The 25,007-nt window shown below is 38.5% G+C and overlaps 1 protein-coding gene across 2 annotated transcripts in view; it reads right to left on the bottom strand.

Annotated features, from left to right (window-relative positions):
• Positions 1-25,007, bottom strand: part of LOC133520591 (leucine-rich melanocyte differentiation-associated protein-like) — a 70,148-nt gene that overhangs the window by 16,238 nt on the left and 28,903 nt on the right. For both annotated transcript variants that reach the window (XM_061855096.1, XM_061855095.1), the window contains exon 4: positions 5,946-6,085. In XM_061855096.1, the coding sequence (XP_061711080.1) occupies positions 5,946-6,085 (140 nt within the window). The remainder of the gene's footprint in view (positions 1-5,945; positions 6,086-25,007) is intronic.

Below are 25,007 nucleotides of genomic sequence, written 5' to 3'. Positions count from 1 at the left end.
TGTCGTATCGATTGGCATGGTGGCTACGCACCCATGCTGCGTAGTCAAGATGCCAATCGTTTGCGCACATTAGTGCTATACAGTTTCAGTGTTATTTGAAATCACGTTAGGGTTTGTATTATTATTTTTGACCAGAATGAAGTCCATCCAGGTTCTTATGATGGAGTCAGGAGTTGGTCACCAGAACTCCTAATCTACTCATTATAATTCCATCGTGCTTGGGCTCAAAAGATTTGCCCTGACGAACACCATCGATCTAGATGAGGTCCAGGGTCTCATGACGGAGTCAGGAGTTGGTCACCAGAACTCCCCAGAACTCCTAATCTACTCATCATAACTCCATCGAGTTTGGGCTCAATAGATTTACCCTGATGAGCACCATCAATCTAGATGAAGTCCAGGGTCTCATGATGGAGTCAGGAGTAGGTCACTAGAACTCCTAATCTACTCATTATAATTCCATCGTATTCGAGCTCAATAGATTTGCCCTGACGAGTACCATCGATCTAAATGAAGTCGGGGTCTCATGATGGAGTCAGGAGTTGGTCACTAGAACTCCTAATCTACTTATTATAATTCCATCGTGTTTGGGCTCAAAAGATTTGCCCTGACGAGTACCATCGATCTAGATGAAGTCCAGGGTCTCATGATGGAGTCAGGAGTTGGTCACCAGAACTCCTAATCTACTCATTATAATTCCATCGTGTTTGGGCTCAAAAGATTTGCCCTGACGAGTACCATCGATCTAGATGAAGTCCAGGGTCTCATGATGGAGTCAGGAGTTGGTCACCATAATTCCTAATCTACTCATTATAACTCCATCGTGTTTGGGCTCAATAGATTTGCCCTCACGAGCACCATCAATCTAAATGATGTTCAGGGTCTCATGATGGAGTCAGGAGTTGGTCACTAGAACTCCTAATCTACTCATTATAATTCCATCGTCTTTGGGCTCAAAAGATTTGCCCTGACGAGTACCATCGATCTAGATGAAGTCCAGGGTCTCATGATGGAGTCAGGAGTTGGTCACCATAATTCCTAATCTACTCATCATAACTCCATCGTGGTTGGGCTCAATAGATTTGCCCTCACGAGTACCATCAATCTAGATGATGTTCAGGGTCTCATGATGGAGTCAGGAGTTGGTCACTAGAACTCCTAATCTACTCATTATAATTCCATCGTGTTTGGGCTCAAAAGATTTGCCCTGACGAGTACCATCGATCTAGATGAAGTCCAGGGTCTCATGATGGAGTCAGGAGTTGGTCACCAGAACTCGTAATCTATTTATCATAACTCCATCGTGTTTGGGCTCAATAGATTTACTCCGACAAGCACCATCAAATTACCATTATGATGAATAGATTAGGAGTTCTGGTGACCAACTACTGAGTCCATCATGAGACCCTCGACTTAATCTAGATCGATGGTACTCGTCAGGGCAAATCTTTTGAGCCCAAACACGATGGAGTTATGATGAATAGACTAGGAGTTCTGGTGATCAACTCCTGAGTCCATCATGAGACCCTGGACCTGATCTAGATTGATGGTGCTCGTCAGGGCAACTCTATTGAGCCCATACACGATGGAGTTATGATGAGTAGATTAGGAGTTCTGGTGACCAACTCCTGACTCCATCATGAGACCCTGGACCTCATCTAGATCGATGGTGCTCGTCAGGGCAAATCTTTTGAGCCCAAACACGTTGGAATTATAATGAGTAGATTAGGAGTTCTAGTGACCAACTCCTGACTCCATCATGAGACCCTGGACTTTATCTAGATTGATGATGCTCGTCAGGGCAAATCTATTGAGCCCAAACACGATGAGGTTATGATGAGTAGTTTAGGAGTTCTGGTGACCAACTCCTGACTCCATCATGAGACCCTGGACCTCATCTAGATCGATGGTGTTCATCAGGGCAAATCTATTGAGCCCAAACACGATGGAGTTATGATGAGTAGATTAGGAGTTCTGGTGACCAACTCCTGACTCCATCATGAGACCCTGGACCTCATCTAGATCGATGGTGCTCATCAGGGCAAATCTTTTGAGCCCAAACACGTTGGAATTATAATGAGTAGATTAGGAGTTCTAGTGACCAACTCCTGACTCCATCATGAGACCCTGGACTTTATCTAGATTGATGATGCTCGTCAGGGCAAATCTATTGAGCCCGAACACGATGAGGTTATGATGAGTAGATTAGGAGTTCTGGTGACCAACTCCTGACTCCATCATGAGACCCTGGACCTCATCTAGATCGATGGTGCTCGTCAGGGCAAATCTTTTGAGCCCAAACACGTTGGAATTATAATGAGTAGATTAGGAGTTCTAGTGACCAACTCCTGACTCCATCATGAGACCCTGGACTTTATCTAGATTGATGATGCTCGTCAGGGCAAATCTATTGAGCCCAAACACGATGAGGTTATGATGAGTAGTTTAGGAGTTCTGGTGACCAACTCCTGACTCCATTATGAGACCCTGGACCTCATCTAGATCGATGGTGTTCATCAGGGCAAATCTTTTGAGCCCAAACACGATGGAGTTATGATGAGTAGATTAGGAGTTCTGGTGACCAACTCCTGACTCCATCATGAGACCCTGGACCTCATCTAGATCGATGGTGTTCATCAGGGCAAATCTATTGAGCCCAAACACGATGGAGTTATGATGAGTAGATTAGGAGTTCTGGTGACCAGCTCCTGACTCCATCATGAGACCCTGGACCTCATCTAGATTGAAGGTGCTCATCAGGGCAACTCTGTTGAGCCCAAACACGATGGAATTATAATGAGTAGATTAGGAGTTCTAGTGACCAACTCCTGACTCCATCATGAGACCCTGGACCTCATCTAGATCGATGGTGTTCGTCAGGGCAAATCTTTTGAGCCCAAACACGATGGGATTATAATTAGTAGATTAGGAGTTCTGGTGACCAACTCCTGACTCCATCATGAGAACTTGGACTTCATCCGGGTCAAAAATAATAATGCAAACCCTAACGTAATTTCAAGTGAAAATGCGTTTTTCAGAAAATCGCAGCCAAATAACACTAGACCTTACTCATAGTGTTGTGTTCCTGCCGGTGAGTAAGGTTGCCAGAGCTCAACGAGGGGCGGGAGGGGGTTAGGGTCGGCAACGCGCATGTAACTCCTCTGGAGTTGCAGGCGTACATATGCGGGCCGTATGCTTGTTTGCCACCGACTTAGTATTAAAAAAAAAGTAACACTGAAAATCCATCAATAAGCGAGTCTGTTAGGCATACTGTAAAAAATGAACTTTTATCAAGATTTTCTAATCGCAGTATATAGCACTTCTCGGAACTCCGTAGCTGATTACGATCGCAACGAATGCCTGACAATCGAGCACAGGTCCGTCCTCGAAGCGCGCTCCGCGCGGACTGAGAGCGGGGCATCGCTGCTGCGTGATTTATAGTAATTTATACGTGTTTTAAAAAAATATAAATTTACGGCAATGTAGGTCCCATAGTTACGATTTTTTTTTTATAGGTTAACATAAAGTTACAGTTTGCTATAATATTATTTTTAAAGCAAAATATGCGTATAATTTGCGGAAATAAAATATAATAAAACCCTGTTTTCGCCAAAAAAATGAAGAAAACTCGGAAGGTAATTTATCAGTTTTTTCAAATGAATCTTCGATTGTTAATCATTCCAGCCCCTCGTACGAGATATGTTGAATCAAATTGTAGTCATTCATGTACCAAATGATTCTTGTTTATAGCAAAATTGAGAACCGAAACGCCACATCTCACTGCAAAATTTGGAAAAGACTCCCAAAAAACCTCATTAAAAAAGAGGTTTAAAAGAGAAAATGAAAATTTGAACTGTTGGAGCCCCTAGTTTAGGAAACGATTATTTAAGTACGTTATCAGTTTTTGAATAAATACTAATAGTTACGTCGTAATCTTGAATGAAAAAGGAAGCATTTTACAAAATACGCTCGTCTGTAGGAATAAGGACTCTTCAGACTCAAAAGCCACGAGTACCTACCAACACTATTTGACACAACTCATAGTGCATTTAGGGAATGCAAATTGGTGATAACTGTAACAGAAATAATCGGTTATAACCGGTTGCTTTAACAAAATTTCATAACCGATTATTGGAAACTCGAATAACCGGTCACGTTTATTTTCGGTTATTTATTTATGACTTGAATTCCATTAATCGATCTTCTAACGACTACCAAATTCTGTCTTTCTTGGCTGTGACGCCTGACTATGATTGTTGTCATCCGTATACGTTAATAACAAACATACACCTTACTTCCTTTATTTATGAAATATTCTTATTGAAAATTGTATCACGTCCAAGGTTATATACAAAGACCTTGCGCGTTTACCGCTAAGAAAACCCCATTTACTGTGGTCCCACAGTTCCAAGGCACAGCTCTTACCATGTCAGCGAGTATTGGGATCCTTGATGCCGACATTTCCAGTGACATCCAATTCCGTAGCCACCTGGAAGGGAAAGCTGCGCTGGCATCCAAAAAACTTGGTGTACCTTTATTTTCGTAATGTTGTCTAATTTTTTTTTCTACTTTTCATCCTGTTACCCCCTGCTGGGGTGTAGGGCTCGAACCATTTTCTTCCACTGACTCCGGTCCTGGGCAGCTTGGGTAACCTCTTCCCACCCCATCCCCAATACACCCAACTCTTGCTCCACGGAACGGCGCCAAGTAGATTTAGGGCGACCATGTTTCCGTTTTCCGGGCATCTTCCAGATCAGGGCCACCTTGGATAGGTGGGTGTCAGGCTTCCTGAGGATATGCCCAATCCAATGCCATTTGCGCGTTTGGATCTCCTTATATACGGGTCCTTGTCCGGTGATTCTCCATAAGTGAGCGTTTGTGATCCAGTTAGGCCAAAAGATGTGCAGAGTTTGCCTTAAGCATTTGTTCACAAACACTTGGAGTTTCGTCATTAGGTCTTTGCGGACAAACCAGGTTTCGCACCCGTACGGCGGCATTTACATTGGAATTGAAAATCCTCACATTAGTTCTTCTCGTCAAGGTAGGTAATCAAAACCGGTTATGAAGTTTGACCGGTTATCGCATTCCCTATTCAGTGTATCTCAAGCGCACTAATAAGCGCGTGCGAGATGTGAAATGGCACGACTACCAGTGCATATCGTTCGCAACAATATCAAAAACCGTAACAAGTTGTAGAATCAGAATCAGCCTCCCTGTTAGCTGACCAATCGTATCGATAGTGGAATTAAGGGACATGCAACAAAAGCGGCGTTAAAATAGCCTCTATGCTTTCTTGTGCCTTTAATTAACAACAAGTGATTTCGGAGAGAAACGACTCAAGTCCCGTAACCTGCCAGCTCTTGGTATGGTGCATATTGACAACGAGTGGGATATACGCGACTCATGGATGACTGAGTAGAATGCCCAACAATTGAAGGAAAAACAACTTTTCACACTCAACCCAAATAAACGTCCACCTGGCTTCGACAAACCGCGCCGGGTATGGAGTCAACTGAACCGCATACGAACAGGTGTTGGAAACTGTGCCCACCATTGGCATAAATGGGGCTGGTGTGACTCCCCTCAGTGTTTGTGTGGTGACCCTGAGCAGACGGTCGAACACATTGTTCTGGAATGCCCTCTCACCAAATTCAAGGGACGGATTGAAGACCTCGCGAACCTTAGTGAAAGGGCCATCGAGTATCTGAAGAGTGCAAACATCAATCTCTAGATTAATATCTAACTTAAATCCAGTAAAAATGCCATACGATAAAAAAAAAAAAAAAAACAACAAGCCATAACTCCCGCGGGAACAAAATAGGCCTGCATGAAATAAGATCTTTTTCGAGCAAGTGTGATGAAGAATAAATTGAAACAATTGGTTTATAGAATTTTATGCGTTTCCATGGCATGAAAGCCTTTATAGTTTAATAAAAAAGTCTTACCTGTATCTTTGATAATCGGATTCATCTTTATCAAGGTCCGAAAGTTGGTTGGGACAGGCTTTGTTGCTAAGGAGGCTTAGATATGATAAGGACGGGCAGCATTCACTGATTTTATTCACGAATCCCTCCAGGTCCGTAATCTGAAAAGAATTGATTGTGATATAAAATTCTTTGTGGTTTAAGAATAAAAATGATTTATTGCAATACTGTGTACGAGTAGGTCTTAGATAACGCTGTGGTTGTAGGTATTAGAATAGTCCATGCGTTCCTAATTTATATGATGAGTGGAAAAGTATTTTCTGTTTCTTTGGTAGAAATATTTTTTATACAAGGAAATCACGCCTCACTGAATGTTTGACATCTTTCGATCTGAACAAAATAAACATGTTATATTCATATGAACAAATGGAACGATTTTTGTTACTTTGGTTTTGTAAGATATTTTTCTTTACTTATTGAATGTAAACGTCTATACTTATAGGTAGGTGTTAAACTTTTGTAATTTTTTTGTCGAATAGAAGTAACACGGTGCACGGTGGTGAAATGATACGTATTTGTTATTTGCAAAATACAAGTGTAAACAGTGTAATGATGTCATGGGTTCTGTACAATAGAGTTCATTAGCATTGTAATTAAATAGTTTGTGAACAATATTCGGACTATCCGAAATCACCAAACAACCGCAGTTAAAACCGTTTCACATTTCAAACAACTTTGCTAGTAACTAGTAACACATACTACTCGTAGGATGTATAAGTCGTAAAAGCTTAGGTATGTACGAGCTTTACCCGCATCGGCACTATCGGCAGCTCACGAAGTGTTCAGCCTGAAACAGGTTAGTGCCGAACATAACGACCCCGTCCTGATAGTATCACAGCCTCTGCGTTAAGGCCCCGTAGGCCCCCGTTCTTTTCTTACTCTCACTGAACGTAAGCGTGACCGCGGATATCATCTTTTTGAATTTTAATTTGTTGCAAGTTTAATAAAAGAAACAAGTAGGTAATCACTGAGTTTCCTCAAAAATAAATTTGCGCATTTTTTAGAAGGAATTTATATATTTCTACATTGTCTGCATACATTGTTAAAAAAAAATTAAAAAGCGTTTTGACCCTTGGTGGTTATTACTTTCTATCGTGCGAAAGTAAAAAAATCAGGATTAGAATCACTGAAGTCCCTAGAGAAAATCCTCAAGTTTGTTTATCAATTTTTTGGCAACCGCATAATGTTATCTAAAAAAGAGGTACGAATATTCAAAAATTTCACTATCTAAACCGACAGCACCTTAAAAGATATTACTAATAAACCTACCATATTTTACCTCAGTATTGCATCGTTGGGATTTCTTTTTTTTTATAATTCCTTCTGAGATATGATATGATAGATTGCTTGTTTTCTACCTTTTTAGCTAAGAAGTGGCCTTTAATCTACAGATCGCCAATCCGGCCCGCGGTTGGACCCAAATTCCATGCAATCCGATCCGTCAAAAGGAAGCGAAGGTCCGGCCGTGGCCCTCGGGTCAAAATGTTTTTCGGGTCAAAGCAACTCTATTCACCTGGTATGTACTAATGTACAATCAGCATCAATAGTAGCGGATGGAATAACGCACCAAAAGTATCTGCCCCCCTCGAATACTCTTCTATACAAGTCTATATATTATAGTCTATATATTATCTCTTTTAATTCAATAATTAGGAAATGATAGATAATTTTGCCGCATAGTCTGATACGCTACTTTTGATGTTGACCGTACACAAGTACCACAAGCCGGTGATCTATTGTATGAACCGTGCTATATTTTCTTGCATCGTATTAATTTTGCGGATCGGCGTACAGTGACGAATGCTTTAGCGTGAGCCAGTTCATGCCTGAACTGAGCCCCATTTACTTTATACATATATGTAAAAAGTGATACATAACACATGTATGTAAAACAAACTCTGTAACTTAAATTATAAAAAATAAAGTTTTATTCTATTCTATTCCGTGTACAAACAACAATAGGTACCACTGTCACTGGTATTTCAATTTTCCTTACATTAAAGGTGACATTTAGATGGCGATGGCGAGTTATGTGTTATGTAGCAGTAAAACTGATGCAGCGTTGACGCGGGCGCTCCCGTTGTCATTCTTCTTGATAAAATGAGTTTTAATCGCGGCAGTAATGCGGAAGAGAGAGCAACTTAATTTAAAAAAAATGAACGAACATTAGAAAATAATGAGAGATAGTCACAAAACAGGGAATCATAACAAAATTTAAGAATGAGTTCATGGAGAACATATTTTTTAAGCAATTTCTTGAAAGGTCTTATTTTATTGTGTTATAAAATATGAATTACAGTTTTAACTTTTTATGATTTATATCTTGACGATAAATAATTCATTTAATCAGTTCAGGATTTACTTATTTCCCTGAGGATTTATTCAAACTTTCTTGGCTTATATTTATGACTTCGACATTTCAAATTACCTTATCCGAAATAAATCCAAGTAAATGGTAATATGTGCTCCAAACTTTAATAGTGTAGGTAATAATAATAATAGTATTCATATTACTCTTGGAAATAAAATATAAAAATGAGTATTCCCTAAGTAGCTACTTATTGTATATTCTAGTGATCTTACAGCAGCTATCTAACGTCATAAAGCTTGATAACTGCCATAACATAACGTAACATTTATAAACTGCTGATATGGGAGCACTAAAACATAACATGCCTTTGGAATATTATTGGCAAACTTCAATTCAAAAATGTATTACAATATTGGAAGCTAAAATAAAACAGGAGTATCGTTTGAGGTAGTGGGTGGTTGTCGCTTTCTTGTATCATAAGTTACAAAATTTCAAGGTGCATTGAGTCTATACATTCGTGCCTTGTTTCATCTGCACGTAGTGTACTTCAATATTCAATATCTTGTAGATACTTGTTCGTTCTGTGACAATATTCCTTTGAATTCAAATAATGCAGTTTAATATTAGCCCTGTATTGCAAATGCGAACAGGTCCGAAATTGAGAATAGTGTGTAGTGGGAATTGTTTGTTAAAAATAGAAATGTTATTTTGAGTTTAATCTCCTAAATAATAAATAATAAAATAAAAAAATAAAATAAAAATCATTTATTTCAGACAACACTTTTACACAAGGTCCATATGTTACAAAAAAAAAAACTAAAACTATGACCTAAGCCTATACTTAAAAAATAAATGGCCTCTTTGGTCCCCACCCTCCCTGCTCGCCTCTCCGATTAGGTTGTACAGTCAGCGTCAAACAACTTGTAGCAACCAAAGTAGCCACATAGTTCAGTACACTAAAGCTAGTGACGTTTGGTTGTCCGCGTCTCCCCTTACGACCTAGATCTTCATTCCATGTGAGCTTTTCTCACAAGTAATATTTTAGGCATACCTTTTTCAGACGAGTTTCAGTTTTAATAATAAATATTTGTTCGAAACCTGCTGATCCTTTTAATAATTCGATGTCTAGTCTAAAAAAAATGCTACTAGTAATTACTCATTGCAATACATTTCGACATATTAATGTACACTCAGGGACATTGATGACGGGTCTCCTTGTGTGGCAATTACTACACTGAGTGGCCTGTTTTCATTATCCGTAATTGTATAGTTATTTATTACGACGTTGTTTTTGCCTACCTTTATTTTGTTAATTTTGTGTTTAATGACCTTCCCTATTTGTACCATTTTACAGTTTCTGTACATCGTGTACAACACATGTAACATGTCTTATTATGACTGTTTGTGTACTAATTTTTCAATTATTATATACCTATGCGATATATATATATATATATATATGTGTGTGTGTGTGCCGACCTCCACGTGATCCTGTAGCCTTAAACTATTGTGGTGGCACCCCCTTTAAAGGTCTATGCCCTAGGGCACAGCAAACCGCGGCTCGCAAGCCGAATTTAAATAGTCCTTTCAGGTGCGGATCTTGTTGTTTCCAGGAAAATAATTCCAGGACAAAACATACTAATTCCTTTTGTGTACTTTGAAAGCTTGCCCTTGCCCGAATCCATTGCCATTCATCTTATTCAGAATACTTCAGATACTATTTATTTACCTGGGTTTGAAAGCTGCGTTTGTTGAAGCGTTAAAGCCAATGTTTCGTAAAACATAGTCCGTCGCAGGGGGAGGAATTTGAAGTTCTAGTCTATTTTATTTATTTCTAGTCTAACCCTTTAACTGTCTACATTTGAAAAATACACGATTCAAGCCTCACCGCCTCTTTAAAAGTCCTAAAAATTATGCATAAGAAAAGAATACAATTAAACTAATATTTGACAAAGCCCTTACACTACGCATTATGCTAAAAATATATTTATTATGGAAAAAAGCTGATACTCTTCAAACTGCTGGATATTTTTTTTATCAAACATAGCTGAGAACCAGCGCGAGGAAACTCACTTTCACGTAATAAAAACCGCATCGAAATCGGTCTATCCATTGGAGAGCTAAGATGCCACAGACAGACAGACAGACGGCCAGACAGTCAGACAGAGACAGCGACAGACAGACAGACATTGGCGTCAAACAAATAACACCCCTCTTTTTGTGTCGGGGGTTAAAAAGATTATGTTATATGGTGGTAATGGTAATTTGCCGTATAATATTTAAGTGTGCCCTATATTGTTGAGATGTAGAATATACAATTTAGTTTCAGTCACCTCCGGCGAAAGATTATTTAAGTTAAGTCAGTCGGCATGGTTTCATCGTACTTAGGCATAGAAAGGGTTGCCAGTAGGGAATATTATTGGGATAAATTTACTAGTAGCAAAAAACATCTTAATTTATCGATCGTGATAAGTTGATAAAACCAACCTGTTAAAAAGTATCTCCATCTTTATTGCTATTACAAAGAGTGATACTCTCCAAATAATGTTTTATATTGCAACGAATGAAAGCTAAGTCAAAGTGACACAGTAAAAAAAATACTTCACTAGGGTTGCCAGTAGCCTTATGCTTCATATGTATAAGGACTAATATACATTTTTCCAATTAGCTCAAGAAAATTAATAAGATCAGGAGAAATAATTCGTGTAGTTTTGAAAATTGGTATAGTTATACCTTGTGATCTATAGTGTGGGGTGTCGTTGGGTAGGTCTTTCAAAACGAATATGGGTCTTCATTAACCATTTTTTGATAAACGCAATATTTTCGAAAATAATCGCTCTGAAAGAAAAAATAATTTTCCTCCCCTACTTCCCCTAATTTCTGAACCATGGGTCCAAAAAATATGAAAAAAATCGTGAAAGTAAAGCTTCAGTAGTTTTTAAATGGAAATATCTATTTAAGATACTGAGATCACTTAGTAAACTTAATTAGAATAGCAGATACTAGTAGACAAATAAACCAGGGAAGGTTATACGTAGGTATTCACCTTAGGTTGGTGACGAACGATACAACGCAAAATGTGGAGTTTTCCTACCCTGCTTTCATTGTCTACTGTTGATAGATGCCTAACTATTCGCTTTGTGCATTACCGTGGCTCCATGTGGGACACATAAGTTATGTGATAATTAACGAGTGTCAAAAGTCGAATTAGTAATGTGCATTTCTATGCAATTCATTTTTCGTCAGATATATTCTATTATGTTCGTTCATTTAGCAAGTTCTCCGTTAGTTTATTAATGTTTGCAAATTAACTCGATGCTAGTACTTAAGACTGAAGATGCACAATTTATCTGATAAGTAATTGAAGTGTTTAATAACATTCAGTTATAGTCTGAGCCATTGAGATGCGCACTGGGTACTTGAACTGCAACTTGAACCCTCCATCCATCTCCCACCGCTGGCGCAGGCGTGTAACGAGAAGCGATTAGCCATGAGCAAGATTTTTCATGGAAAAGGGGTTTTGGGTTGCATAAGTGATATTTTGTATAATGTTATTATAATGTGATAGAATATATAATTCGCAGAATTCACTACATAATCATACATATAGCGGGCAGAATTCAGCATAAGGCAATACGTAAAATAATTCTATTAGTAAAGTTGTTATTAGCTCTTGACGGTTCGTCATTTCGCTTGCGAGCAAACAGTGAAGATTTTCTGGGTTATAAAAACATACCTTGCTCAATTTTGCTCGATTGCTCCTTACCTGGCTATTTAGAAGCATAAGTAGTAGGTACACATGAAAATAAGCAAGCATGTAAACATGCATGCATACAAAAGAATTATAGTGCAAACGTTAATTTGATTCCAATGACAGTGTGATGTCGCTAAACTGAAAGATATGTACCCCTAGTGTAAATAAATTCGATTTCGAAACGTGACGTACGCGTTTGCGTTTAGTCTCATTTTGTATTGGATTTAGAAAGAGCGCGCCAAGCGGGACGTTTTGGAAACTCAAAATCCTATACAAAATGAGACTTAACGCAAACGCGTTCGTCACGTTATGATGTCGATTAAATTTACACTAGGGGTACTGAAAGCAAGTACATTTAAAGGAGTGATGAAAACTATCAAACATTATGCGTTTGCGTACAAGCCTGCAGGTTCTTATACTTTCTATTGCTATAGAGCCCGTACAGTATGTATAACACAGTAACGTAGTCTTACCTTATCACCTACACACCGCTAAACGTAAAGTGAGTATATATAACGAATTCTTCTATCTCACGTCATGTCTTACAAAACACCTATTTTCTATTCGATGAAGCCAACCAATATCACGGCATTGCGAGCTCTCAAGTGTGAAACCTTGACACGGTCGTTAAGTTTAAACTTTATAAGCTGGCTACGTGGGGCTTATCAATTTTCAATGCCGAGGTCTCTGTAATACCTATTAAATTAATGTAATAAGTTTAGCGGAAAACGCAAGAGCTACAAACAAAAGTCGTACCCGAGGGATTACATTGTACGTATATTGGATAGTTTAAGAAGATTTGTCAACTCAGAGTGTTTAGCAACTTTGGAAGTTAAAGCGGATTTGCAGCTTATTTGGGATTGGTATTCTTGTTAAGAAGCAACGATAATACTTCTTGTCTATGTCCTACGTTGAAAACCAAATGGGACAGTGAGGGAAAATCAGAAACTATTAGAGAAAATAACTGATTTTTGAAATATCGGGAGCTAAAAAACAATACAATGGTAATCAAATCACTGTTCATATCCCGGTCGACTTAAGTCTAGTAAGGAACAATTGTTGCTATGAAATGAAACCCTGCTTTATCTCTGATCGATATAAGGAAATTGATACCTAGAATCTAGAAGTGTTCAGCATAGTCCCTTTATATATACTTAAATGGTTGTAAAAGTAATTTTTCGATCGGCTTGGGCAAATTAAGTGCAAATTTTTGTTAGGATCAATTGTTCCCACCTTCTCAATATGTGATAATAATATTAATAACGGCTATATTACCTAAACCATTTATATCACGAGTGTAGAATTTGACGGCTCTCAATCGAACGACCTACAAAAAATCCTTACCTAGACTGTTACCGTATGATGGGACCCCATCAAGAATAATTAAAACTTATGTTTTCCGGAGATAAGTTTGCATCGTTTTCTTTGTAATATCAATAGCTACGGGACCATGCGCTGCTCATGTCACTGCCACATGACTCGATATGCTCTTGATCGGTTATTATTTATATAATAATGCAAATAACTAAAATAGCTTACCTAGCAAAATGTATTTTCTCATATCCAATAAAGTAGAAACGTTAATAAAAACCATCCGTTGTTATCCGCTTCCGAGATATAAAAATATTGCCGTCCATGAGTCTGAAAGTTTTTTCACATTAGTGCCTTTGCTCATCTGTCGCATTGATAAATGTCCATTACTTTTGAAAGGACCGCTACGGTAGGTTTAGCCGAATAAAGGTAACATTTACGGACTCGTATACCTATTTTGCTCAACTTTATAGAGGAACCCAAAAAATACAAAGGTTACCGACATTAGGTATATACAGTAATCGTTTGTATAACTAAACGGTTTATTATATTCTTTTTTTACTCCAGCACTTCTAGTTAAATGGCTGCTAGTTATAATATCTTGTTATGATGTCACTAAGTCAACTTTAGATTATCGACATCATTCTATAATAAACCTTCTGTCTTTGAAATAAGGTGCAATGGTTTAAAGGCGCTGTAACTGGTTACTAATTTACGGCCGCTAGCCATGAGTCTTGGTGGTCCAGTGGCGTGCGGGCTAGACTTCTAAGTTGAAGGACCGAGGATCGATCCCCGGAACGTGTTAACTTTTTGTATGATTAGTTTGTGTATTTGAATGAATTAGAATAATATTTGCGGTCATGCCGAGAAAAATTGTAACCGACACTTGAACTTGGAATAGCGAATCATGTAGACATGTATTCTCCACTGGTGCTGTGATTTAAGATTGTAAAAAGGAATTTATGGAAATATTTTGGAATTTAAATCTAGACAATCCTACCAGTGGATGTGACATAAATTTTGTTATTTTGTGAGTGTCAAATCATCTACACCAAAGGGGTAAGTTTTAATATTAAGGAAATCCTAGTTTTGTATAGTTAGCCGTTAACGTTACTTTGTCTATCTAGTAGTGGGGAATAAAGTAGATTATGTCTTGTTTTAGCGTATCGTCATGCCCTTTTGGTGTACGGCTGAATGTGAAAAGTATAATCTGACTGAGCTAGCCTTTACCTCGGCAGCGGTTCGGCTGAGTACCTCGTCGGTCACCAGACGGAAACTCACCTGGCGTCCAAATTTAGATTAATTAGTTAGTTAAGTAGGATTAGTTATTGTAATATATATAAAGTTAATTTTTATTTGTGACCTTTATTCTTGGCTTCCCCTTGTCAACCCGTAACAAATTAGCGCCCAACGTAAAATAACGGGTGGTTGGCAAGCGGTCGTCACAGGTCAAAGTTCGTTGAGGTGAATTTTACAATTTTTGCAGCGTAATCCTCACATTGTAAGATTGTAACGCTTATTGGGTTATGATTAGTTGTTTGAAGTCTTAGTGGGTTATGTTTAAGTCGCTTGGTTAGTACTATTAAGATTAATAAGTGGTATAGTATAATAAAAAATGGTTTATTTTAAATATTCAAGAAATTTAGATGTGTATATTACGGTTATTTAGGGTATTTGGATAGCTATAGTATTTCGATTTTATTTTTGTAAGTTTTAAATAGTGTTTTTTTGTCTTTTGGGTTATTATTAAGAATTATTTCAATGTTAATGTTAAATTGTGAAATGTGAATGTTTTTAATTCTTGGTGATAGTTTTTTATTGTTTTTGCAGATTTTTTATATTTATTGCTTATTGCTACGGGTAAATAGATTTAAAAATGGATCCTAATTTTTTATTGAAAGATGAATTAGAGTATGAGCTCGCATGCCGGGGGATTGTTCTGAAGGCAGCGACAGCTCCGGTTATGAAAAAGCTGCTGACTGAACTGATGCGTTCAGAGCTGGACAAAGGTTCAGGGTTAGAAATTAGGGCACCAAAGTCAGAGTCTGTGCAATATGACCTTGAAATATGCTCGGCGAAACTGCAGGTTCTGTCAAATTACATTGCGGAGTTGACTGGCAAACCAGATAGGTCGTTGTTTAAACGGTTGATCTCCAGGCTATATCACGTTCAAAATAGGTTATCTTTATTGAAACAGGTCACCGAGGCTGAGGGGGTTCGTAAGGAGGGATTGCTACAGCAGTGCCAGGTGCTGGTAGATAAGCTGGAAGGGCAAGACGACATTGTCGAGGGGGAAAACTTGACTGTAGATGATAGGGAAATTTTACAGAACACTTTAGGGGAATTGGGGCGTTTGGTTATACAAAGATTGGATGACCAAGCTAATGTTCCTGAAGACATAGGGGGCGCTTCTACGAGTAAGCATGAGCATGGGGAGGTTTTGGACAGGTGCGATAGGAGTGTTATGTTCTCAGATAGTCAATGGGAACAAGATACAAGGAGCAGGCCCAGGTTAGTGCGTAACTCAACCATGGCTGAGGAAGAGGCTTTGCCAAAACGGAAGTTAGTGCCGGTTCATCAGTGGGGTCTTAAATTCGCGGGAGGCAAAAGAATGAGCGTGAACGCATTCTTGGAACGAGTTGCGGAATTAAAAGAGGCTAGAAATGCAACTGATATAGATCTATGGCGTTACGCGATTGACTTTTTCGAAGGGGATGCATTGGTCTGGTTCAGGGCCAATAAAGAGTACGTTAGTAGTTGGGATGAGTTGGTCGTTCTCTTGAAACGTGCATTCCAGAGACCTTATTATCAGGAGGAGCTTTTAGCAGAGATAAGGGCAAGGACGCAAGGCACTGATGAGTCTGTGCTAATATATATTTCTGTCATGCAGAATATGTTCAACCGGTTGCCTAACAGGATCACGGAGAGTGAAAAAGTATTAATTATTCAGAAAAAATTATCACCATACTACCAGCGCGCCATTTGTAGGGATGTCTTTGTTTCTGTTTCCGATATGATGAATGTGCTGCGAATTGTGGAACGAACGAAGATTAATTGTGAAGGTTTCGAGCAACCTAAAATGACTGTCAATGTTTTGGAGCCAGATCTAGCGTATAGGGGTGTGGCAAATAGGGCAGAGGAAGCGGATGCACGGGTAGGCGAAATTGCGGAAATTAGGTCAGTTCAAGGCCAGGGACCAGTACAAGTGGTAAAGCGGTGCTGGAACTGTCGGGAAAGTGGACATTTATTCAGGCAGTGTACAATGCCGAAACAGCGCCTTTTTTGCTACAGGTGTGGGAAATTCGGTATAACGTCGAAGGAGTGTAGTTGTGAGGGAAACGGGCAAGGGAGAAGTTCGAGCGTTGCCAACTGAATTTCTCCCTCAAACGTGAAGGTCATGAATGGCAATCGTGGTTGGACACAGTCAAACGTTTCTTTGCTCATAATGATGGAGACTTGTGCCCGTTAGTAGTAAAAAAGGTAAATGACAATAGAAAATATGTAGTAGTGAGTATTTTAGGATACGAATGCGTAGGGTTGCTCGATGGGGGAGCATGTCGCACGGTGGTGAATGCGCGTTTTGCGGAGACACTAACTAGACTTGGATTGAAGGCCGTTAAAAGGAATCCCGTGGAAATTTCTGTGGCTGATGGAGTTGCACACCAAGTTACAGAGGTTGTTGATGTACCTATTAACTTTGATGATCAGTTTAAGGTGATGCCGGTGATGGTCATGCCGGTCTTAAAGCAAAATTTTGTCTTGGGTCAAGATTTTTTTGATGAATTTGGCATTGGGTTACGATTTAGAGGTAAAGAGGTGGATGTTAAAGGCGAATTAGCTGCGATGAATATAACGAACGAGCCTATGATCGTCGCTAGAGAAAGTCTGACTTCGAGTCAGCTTGCAGGGTTAGAGGGGTCGATAGAAGAGATGAAGAACACTGTCGGAAAGGGATTAGGGAGAACGGATATCTTAAAACATGGTATAGACACCGGTGAAAGTAAACCTATCCATCAAAAACAGTACAATTTCTCGCCAATAGTTAAACAAGCAATTGAAAAGGAGTTAGATGAGATGCTGGCCACAGACGTGGTGGAACCGTCGTGCAGCCCATGGTGCTCGCCGGTACTCATTGTTAAGAAACCCAATGGAGAAAACAGATTATGTTTAGATAGTAGACAGCTGAACAAGGTAACAAAACGAGATACATACCCTTTGCCTAGAGTGGCCAACATATTAGACAATTTACGTAATGCGAAATTCTTGAGTACAATTGATTTAAAATCGGCATTTTGGCAAATACAACTGGAACAGGGCAGCAAGGAAAAAACAGCGTTTGCCGTTCCGGGCAGAGGGTTGTTTCATTTTAAAGTGATGCCTTTTGGGTTAGTTAACGCGTCTCAAACTCAGCAAAGGCTTATGGACATTCTGTTTCATGCTGAGGATGACAAAGTCTGGGCGTATCTCGATGATATAGTTATATGTTCAGCTACGTTTGAAGAACATTTACGTCTCTTAAGGAAGGTAATGATGGTTCTGAAAACAGCTAACTTAACAGTTAATGTGGACAAGTGTAAGTTTGCTAGGCCTAGTCTAAGATATCTGGGATACATTGTTGACAAAGATGGTCTTCGAACAGATCCGGAAAAGGTGGAAGCCATTTTGAACTTCGCTAGACCAAAAACGTTTACAGAATTGAAAAGATTCATAGGGCTAGCAAGCTGGTACAGACGTTTTGTCAAAGATTTTTCAATGGTGGCATCCCCACTTCATGACTTGACCAAGGGCAAGAAGAAGAAGTTGGTTTGGACTGAGGAAGCTGAAGCAGCCTGGATAAGTCTAAAAACCCTGTTAACATCAACACCAGTGATGACGTGTCCTGACTACACGAAGCCATTCGTAATTCAATGTGACGCCTCCAGTACAGGCGTAGGAGCGGTTCTTTGTCAGAAGGTGGCCGATGTTGACCAACCGGTAGCGTATTTAAGCCGTAAACTAAACGATACAGAGGCGAAATATTCGGCTTCAGAACGGGAACTGCTGAGTGTCGTGTTCGCAATTGAGAAATTTAGACCGTACATTGATGGAACACGATTTACAGTTGTGACGGATCATAGCGCACTACTGTAGCTTCATAAGATGAAGGACCCACATGGCAGATTGGCACGCTGGGCTATGAAACTACAGCAATTCGATTTCGACATCATTCATAGACCGGGGAAATGCCATATTGTTCCTGATGCTTTGTCTCGAGGAGTACTGCAAACAGAGTGTGAAATTGAAGTTATCGAAATTTTGGATAGTCACAAGGACGTTTGGTATAAGAATAAGGTTGCAAAGGTAGCCAAAGAGGACATCAATTCCAGTTGGACGGTTAGCGATGGATTACTGTTTAAAAAGGTTCCCATGAAAAAATTCCCTAATGAGGACGACATGTGGAAACTTTTTGTGCCTGAGCCGTTGCGGAAAAAAGTACTTCAAGAGTGTCATGACATTCCCACCTCCGGTCATTTAGGCATAAGGAAAACCTATTTTAGGATCAAGCAGAAATTTTTTTGGCACGACATGCTTCGAGACGTGAAACAGTACGTAAGGGCGTGTGAATATTGTGCTAGCCGCAAAGTCTCCCAAGAGTCACCTCTAGGTCATATGGGGCAGCACAGAGAAGTGAAGTGGCCTTGGCAAGTAGTAGCCATGGACTTTATGGGTCCATTTCCAAAGAGTAAGAAGTGTAACACCATGTTATTAGTAGTAACCTGCTTGTTCAGCAAGTTCACTGTTTTATTTCCTCTACGTACAGGGAAGGCGGACAAAATGTGCGAGACTCTAGAAAAATTATTCTTGTTATTCGGTGCACCAAAAGTGATTGTCTGTGATAATGGGAAACAGTTCGAGTCACATTTATTTAAGGACTTAGCTTCAAAGTACTGTGTAGAAATTAGTTACACCCCGCACTATCATCCACAGAGCAATCCTACCGAAAGAGTAAATCGCGTAATAGGGACAATGATTTCTTCATATATAACGTCAAAGAAGCATAATGAATGGGATAGTAGTATAGATGAAATAGGCCATGCGATTAGAACAGCGGTTCATGAAACCACGCGGCTGACCCCATCATACTTGTTTTTTGGTAGGGAAACTGCGGTTTCGAATTTAACACCCTTGCCCTCTGCTCAACCATTAATTATTCCGACAGATAGTGTCACCGTAAATACGGGACCTTATCTGGACAGTCTAGAAGAAAGAGGGGCAATATTCAAAGAAGTACAAGATAAAATAAAAAACGCACACATTAAGAGTAGTTTTCGTTATAATCAAGGGACAAGACTGGCAACATTTGAGGTAGGTGATATAGTCTGGAGAAGAACCAAATATTTGTCTAATGCAGGTAACAAATTCATGGCTAAGCTAGCTCCTAAATTTGACAGGGCTGTTGTAGTGGAAAAATTGTCGGACATTGTGTTTAGGTTAAACAACGCACATGGAAAGAATATTGGAATTTGGCATATTAAGGATATGAAACCCTACTATAAAAAATAAATAAATAAATTTTATTTATTTATTTTTTTAATGAGGGAAGGGGCATGTTATGATGTCACTAAGTCAACTTTAGATTATCGACATCATTCTATAATAAACCTTCTGTCTTTGAAATAAGGTGCAATGGTTTAAAGGCGCTGTAACTGGTTACTAATTTACGGCCGCTAGCCATGAGTCTTGGTGGTCCAGTGGCGTGCGGGCTAGACTTCTAAGTTGAAGGACCGAGGATCGATCCCCGGAACGTGTTAACTTTTTGTATGATTAGTTTGTGTATTTGAATGAATTAGAATAATATTTGCGGTCATGCCGAGAAAAATTGTAACCGACACTTGAACTTGGAATAGCGAATCATGTAGACATGTATTCTCCACTGGTGCTGTGATTTAAGATTGTAAAAAGGAATTTATGGAAATATTTTGGAATTTAAATCTAGACAATCCTACCAGTGGATGTGACATAAATTTTGTTATTTTGTGAGTGTCAAATCATCTACACCAAAGGGGTAAGTTTTAATATTAAGGAAATCCTAGTTTTGTATAGTTAGCCGTTAACGTTACTTTGTCTATCTAGTAGTGGGGAATAAAGTAGATTATGTCTTGTTTTAGCGTATCGTCATGCCCTTTTGGTGTACGGCTGAATGTGAAAAGTATAATCTGACTGAGCTAGCCTTTACCTCGGCAGCGGTTCGGCTGAGTACCTCGTCGGTCACCAGACGGAAACTCACCTGGCGTCCAAATTTAGATTAATTAGTTAGTTAAGTAGGATTAGTTATTGTAATATATATAAAGTTAATTTTTATTTGTGACCTTTATTCTTGGCTTCCCCTTGTCAACCCGTAACAATCTAAATTAACTAAATGTATTTGACGTTCATAAGCGCATTGTAATATGCCTACTTGAAAAATAAACTATCTTTATCTTATACCTTTAAATGAGCAATTCTTGTATATATTATATATAATTTTTTTTTTGGTGATCGTGAAACAGCTCTAACGATTTCGATGAAATTTGCTATATGGGGGTTTTCGGGGGCGAAAAATCGATCTTGCTATATCTTATTCCTGAGAAAACGCGCATTTTTGAGTTTTTATATGTTTTCCGAGCAAAGCTCAGTCTTCCAGATATTCAACTTAATTACACGCGGCGCGTGGGGCGAGCTGGAGTTTGTATTTAGGATCATAACAGAACTGCTTAGCAGTCATTTAATGATATTCATACAATATAGTACCTACAACTGTTGTTTAAATTCTAACTTCTATCATGTTTACTTTAATTTTATTTATCATTTTAAGTGTTTGCTACTATCTTAGGAAAAATATTGTGTGCAACGGTATGTACCGTAATTAAGTAGGTCTTAAAATTCAAGGTCCTTTATTATGTACCTGTTGCAGAAAATTCCTGCCATAAGCTACGCTAAACCAAGCCGCCGTTTTATTTTGATTATTAATTTATGTAGATTCGTAGATTACCGGTTTCAATCGGTATAAATGTTTTACATTAAATAACAATTGAACGACAACAAGTTAAATCTAATTTTACCTAAAGCTATGGTACGACAACCTGTGGTAAATATAGAGAAACCAATTACAACGTTCCTTTACCCAAAGGCCCAACATATTGGTTATAATAAGTCTTTGTTAGTCAGGTAATTATGTAGGAAGTATTTGTAATCGTGGATTAATTTGCCTGGAGGTGGATGACTTCTGTTCGCGATACCATTGGTAAAGTTCCATGTTAAGTCTAAGTAATTTAAATAAGTAGCTACCTATCCTTTAGTACCTCTAGTTATTTGAAGCAGTTCAGTGATGGAAATACCCCGTAAGTAATGTATGATAATATAATATTATGCTAAACAACTACATACATACAAAGTACCTAATAATGTTTGGTTTGGGTAAAATTCATACTTCCGTAAGTAAATTCAGAATGTGGCGTAGCATTTCAGTTGAAAAAGGCATGGATGTGATTTATACTTTGTTTATTATATAGATTAGTAACTAATATAGAAGCATTAATGACCAGCCTATACCTATAATCCCTAATTATATAGAAACATTTTTTTTTACACAAACACAACAACTTATCGAGTCGATTCCAACGAACATACACTCAATGAGGTATCGTTGTTTGGTCTCCATCATTGCTAAGCTCGATGGTATCAATAATACTGCATTGTCACCGGACTTAAATATTATTGTGTATTATATTAGATATTTATTATGTAACATACTTTATTCAATCTAGTTCGCTAAGCACTAAAACAAGCTAACTGAAAGACGTGAACGGACATCCCTTTATATAATAATAGCTTAAATAAAACTTGAAGTCAAGAAAATTATGCATGGAGAAAGTTTCTGAAAGGGTTAGAAGAAAATTTTTCATGTCATTTCAAAACCCATTTTTCCTCTTATCATATTACATAACTTTCAGTATATTTGATACTTATACCTTTATTTGATCCAATAGCTGAAATTGAATATTGTTGATTTCAGACACAATAAAATAGACAATATTTGTACAATTGCAATTCCCGACATGAGTCGAGTTGGAATGGGCTCAGATGTATCTTTTAAACGAATGCCCACAAATAAAATGTCGATAGTTACAGTCTAAAATTTCATTCGATGGCTATTCAGAAGTCGCAGCCAGAAATTAAACTCTTACTTCGACATTCGGGAACAGAACGGGAACTTCTTTTTTTTTTGTATGTGTGTGGTGGTGTCTACTTTTCTTTGTAAGGGTTACATTCCGATTACGACAGCAACGCAGATTCTGCAGCGGCCACTTAGATAAGTTGAGTGGCTGTGGTTGCTGCATTGTTGTTTACTAATAAAATTAATCATAATGCCCGTTACCTGTGCAACAGCTGCTGAATCCAGGTAGATTAGGTAATCACTACAAGTGCTTACAATTTTTTTATCATTTTTGTAAGTGACTCACTTGCCTTACCTTACAGCTCCCAACTCCCAAGTGTCATCATCATCGGCCTTTGCGTCTATTGCAGACTATTTATACATTTCTGTTTAGATAACGGGTTTGGTGACTGGGGAGGCCGATGCGTGAGCGGCATGACCTCCAACATTTTTGGCAGAGAAAGCTCATGCCACCTGAGGTTGCAGTCCCGGTTTGCTTTCTGCGACACCTTCTGGTATCTAACGTATTAAACCAGGCTTGGCCGCATTCTACCCTTCACAACACGCTTACGCCATCCATCACGGTCTTCAGCTAAGGTTTCTCAGGCATAGTGGTCGATTTTTCAAATACTGACATGTCTCGTTTAACACAGTCTTTAAAGTCCAGCATCGGTCTTCCAACGTTCCTTTTAGCATACGCAACTGCACCAAGCAAGACACATCGAGGTATTAGAGGGTCCCACATGCCCCAGTCACCGCAAACGTCTCTGTTTGAGAAGAGCGTCAAGACTGGGCAGCTGCGCTTTTTTAAGAACCCTTTAATTTGCCACTTTGTCCCGCCAAGTTATAAAAACAAAAGTAACAAGTGTAATAATATAATAACTCAGTATCGGAAAACCATATTTTACGTCGCAACACGCAATCACAATACGACGAAACTAGATACAATTGATAAACTTTGTAAACTCTAATTGGTTCTTAAGTTTTATGATATATCAATAACGACGTGTAGGTACGTGCGAATTGCTTAGGAACTTTATATTAACAAATTAGACTTGAGTTTGAGAAACTTTGTTACAAGGTAATGTTATGTATTGTTTGCGCCTTAATCTGTTTTTAATTAACACTTTATTACGTTGCTTACAATAATATTTACAACGGCCTTCTTAAAGGAGGTTTCTCAAATTAATCCGATAATATTTACACCATATAAACATAACTTTAAGTTAAAAAGTATGGGCCCATATACCTACGTCCGGCAAAACTTAAATTTTTTAGACAAAAATATCGTTATTAGGTCGTCACTTGATATTTTAATGGCTTTAAATATAATGACCAACAAAAAATACTTTGATACCCTAAGTATCAGTTTTTTTACAATAACAAAACTTAATAACCAAAAAAAAGTCTAAAATTACAATAGTTCTAGCTGTTTTAGTCACGACTACACTTCAAAATGCATTCAAAGACAATGTAGTGTGTGGAATGAAAATCTTTATTTTCAGACAACTATTGGCCCATGGATAAATACCATAAAAACTAGCATACATATTATTATAAAATATATTTAAAAACTAAAAACACTCAGTTATGGCTGCGATGCAGTTTGCAATGCCGCAGTGTCAGCAGACCACCAAATCTTAACGAGAAAATTAATGCGCTATTTCTACTCAAATAAATTACTAGCGGCCCGATTAGAGTTATCTGATTAGTTAAACATAAGCCTATTTTAATTAGTGCTTTAACCATTTTCCAGGCATAGTACGATTTATCGACCACACACGTGCCAATAGAATTTCAACGTAAGTAACCCGATTTAAGATTCAAATTAGATTGCACTTTCGGGAAATGTGACTTTTCTTCAAATGAATCATCAAAGCTGGATTAAAATATGAACTATAGGTATTTGGATTTTTTGGGAAAACCTCGTAGATTGGGGCGGCCTGAAAAGTGTTAACTCTTTTTCTGACCACGTGTACTCATTTTTAATTAGGAAACGATCGCCCTGATACGCAAACGGCTCATTCTCCCAAAGCCTTTCTTGTATCGCGATTTTGGGGCTTCAGATTTTTTCATTTATTTATTTACTAGCTGTTGTCCGCGACTTCGTACGCGTGGATTTTTATATCGGTTGTTATATATTCTATACATGAGCGCATTAGAACATTATGCAGCAAAAGATAGCAGTAGGGACGGTTAATCAATTGTTAATTATTATACAACGCCTAAAATTGGTTTGTCCCAACCAACGAAGTTTCAGCCCCTAACTGAAAGAGATGTTCACGATATAATCCCTCTCAGCCCCCATAGAAGAGACTGTGGCAACCTTACTCACCGACAGGTACACAACACTATGAGTAGGGTCTAGTGTTATTTGGCTGCGGTTTTCTGTAAGGTGGAGGTACTCATCGAATTGGGAGATTCATCCAAACTTTCAATCCATTTTAACTCCCTTAGGGAATAAATTTCTAA

This window comes from Cydia pomonella, chromosome 8 (assembly GCF_033807575.1).
Source record: "Cydia pomonella isolate Wapato2018A chromosome 8, ilCydPomo1, whole genome shotgun sequence".
In the NCBI taxonomy this organism is placed as follows: Eukaryota; Metazoa; Arthropoda; class Insecta; order Lepidoptera; family Tortricidae; genus Cydia; species Cydia pomonella.
Note: the sequence above shows the minus strand (reverse complement) of the source record. Positions and strands in the feature narration are given on the sequence as shown.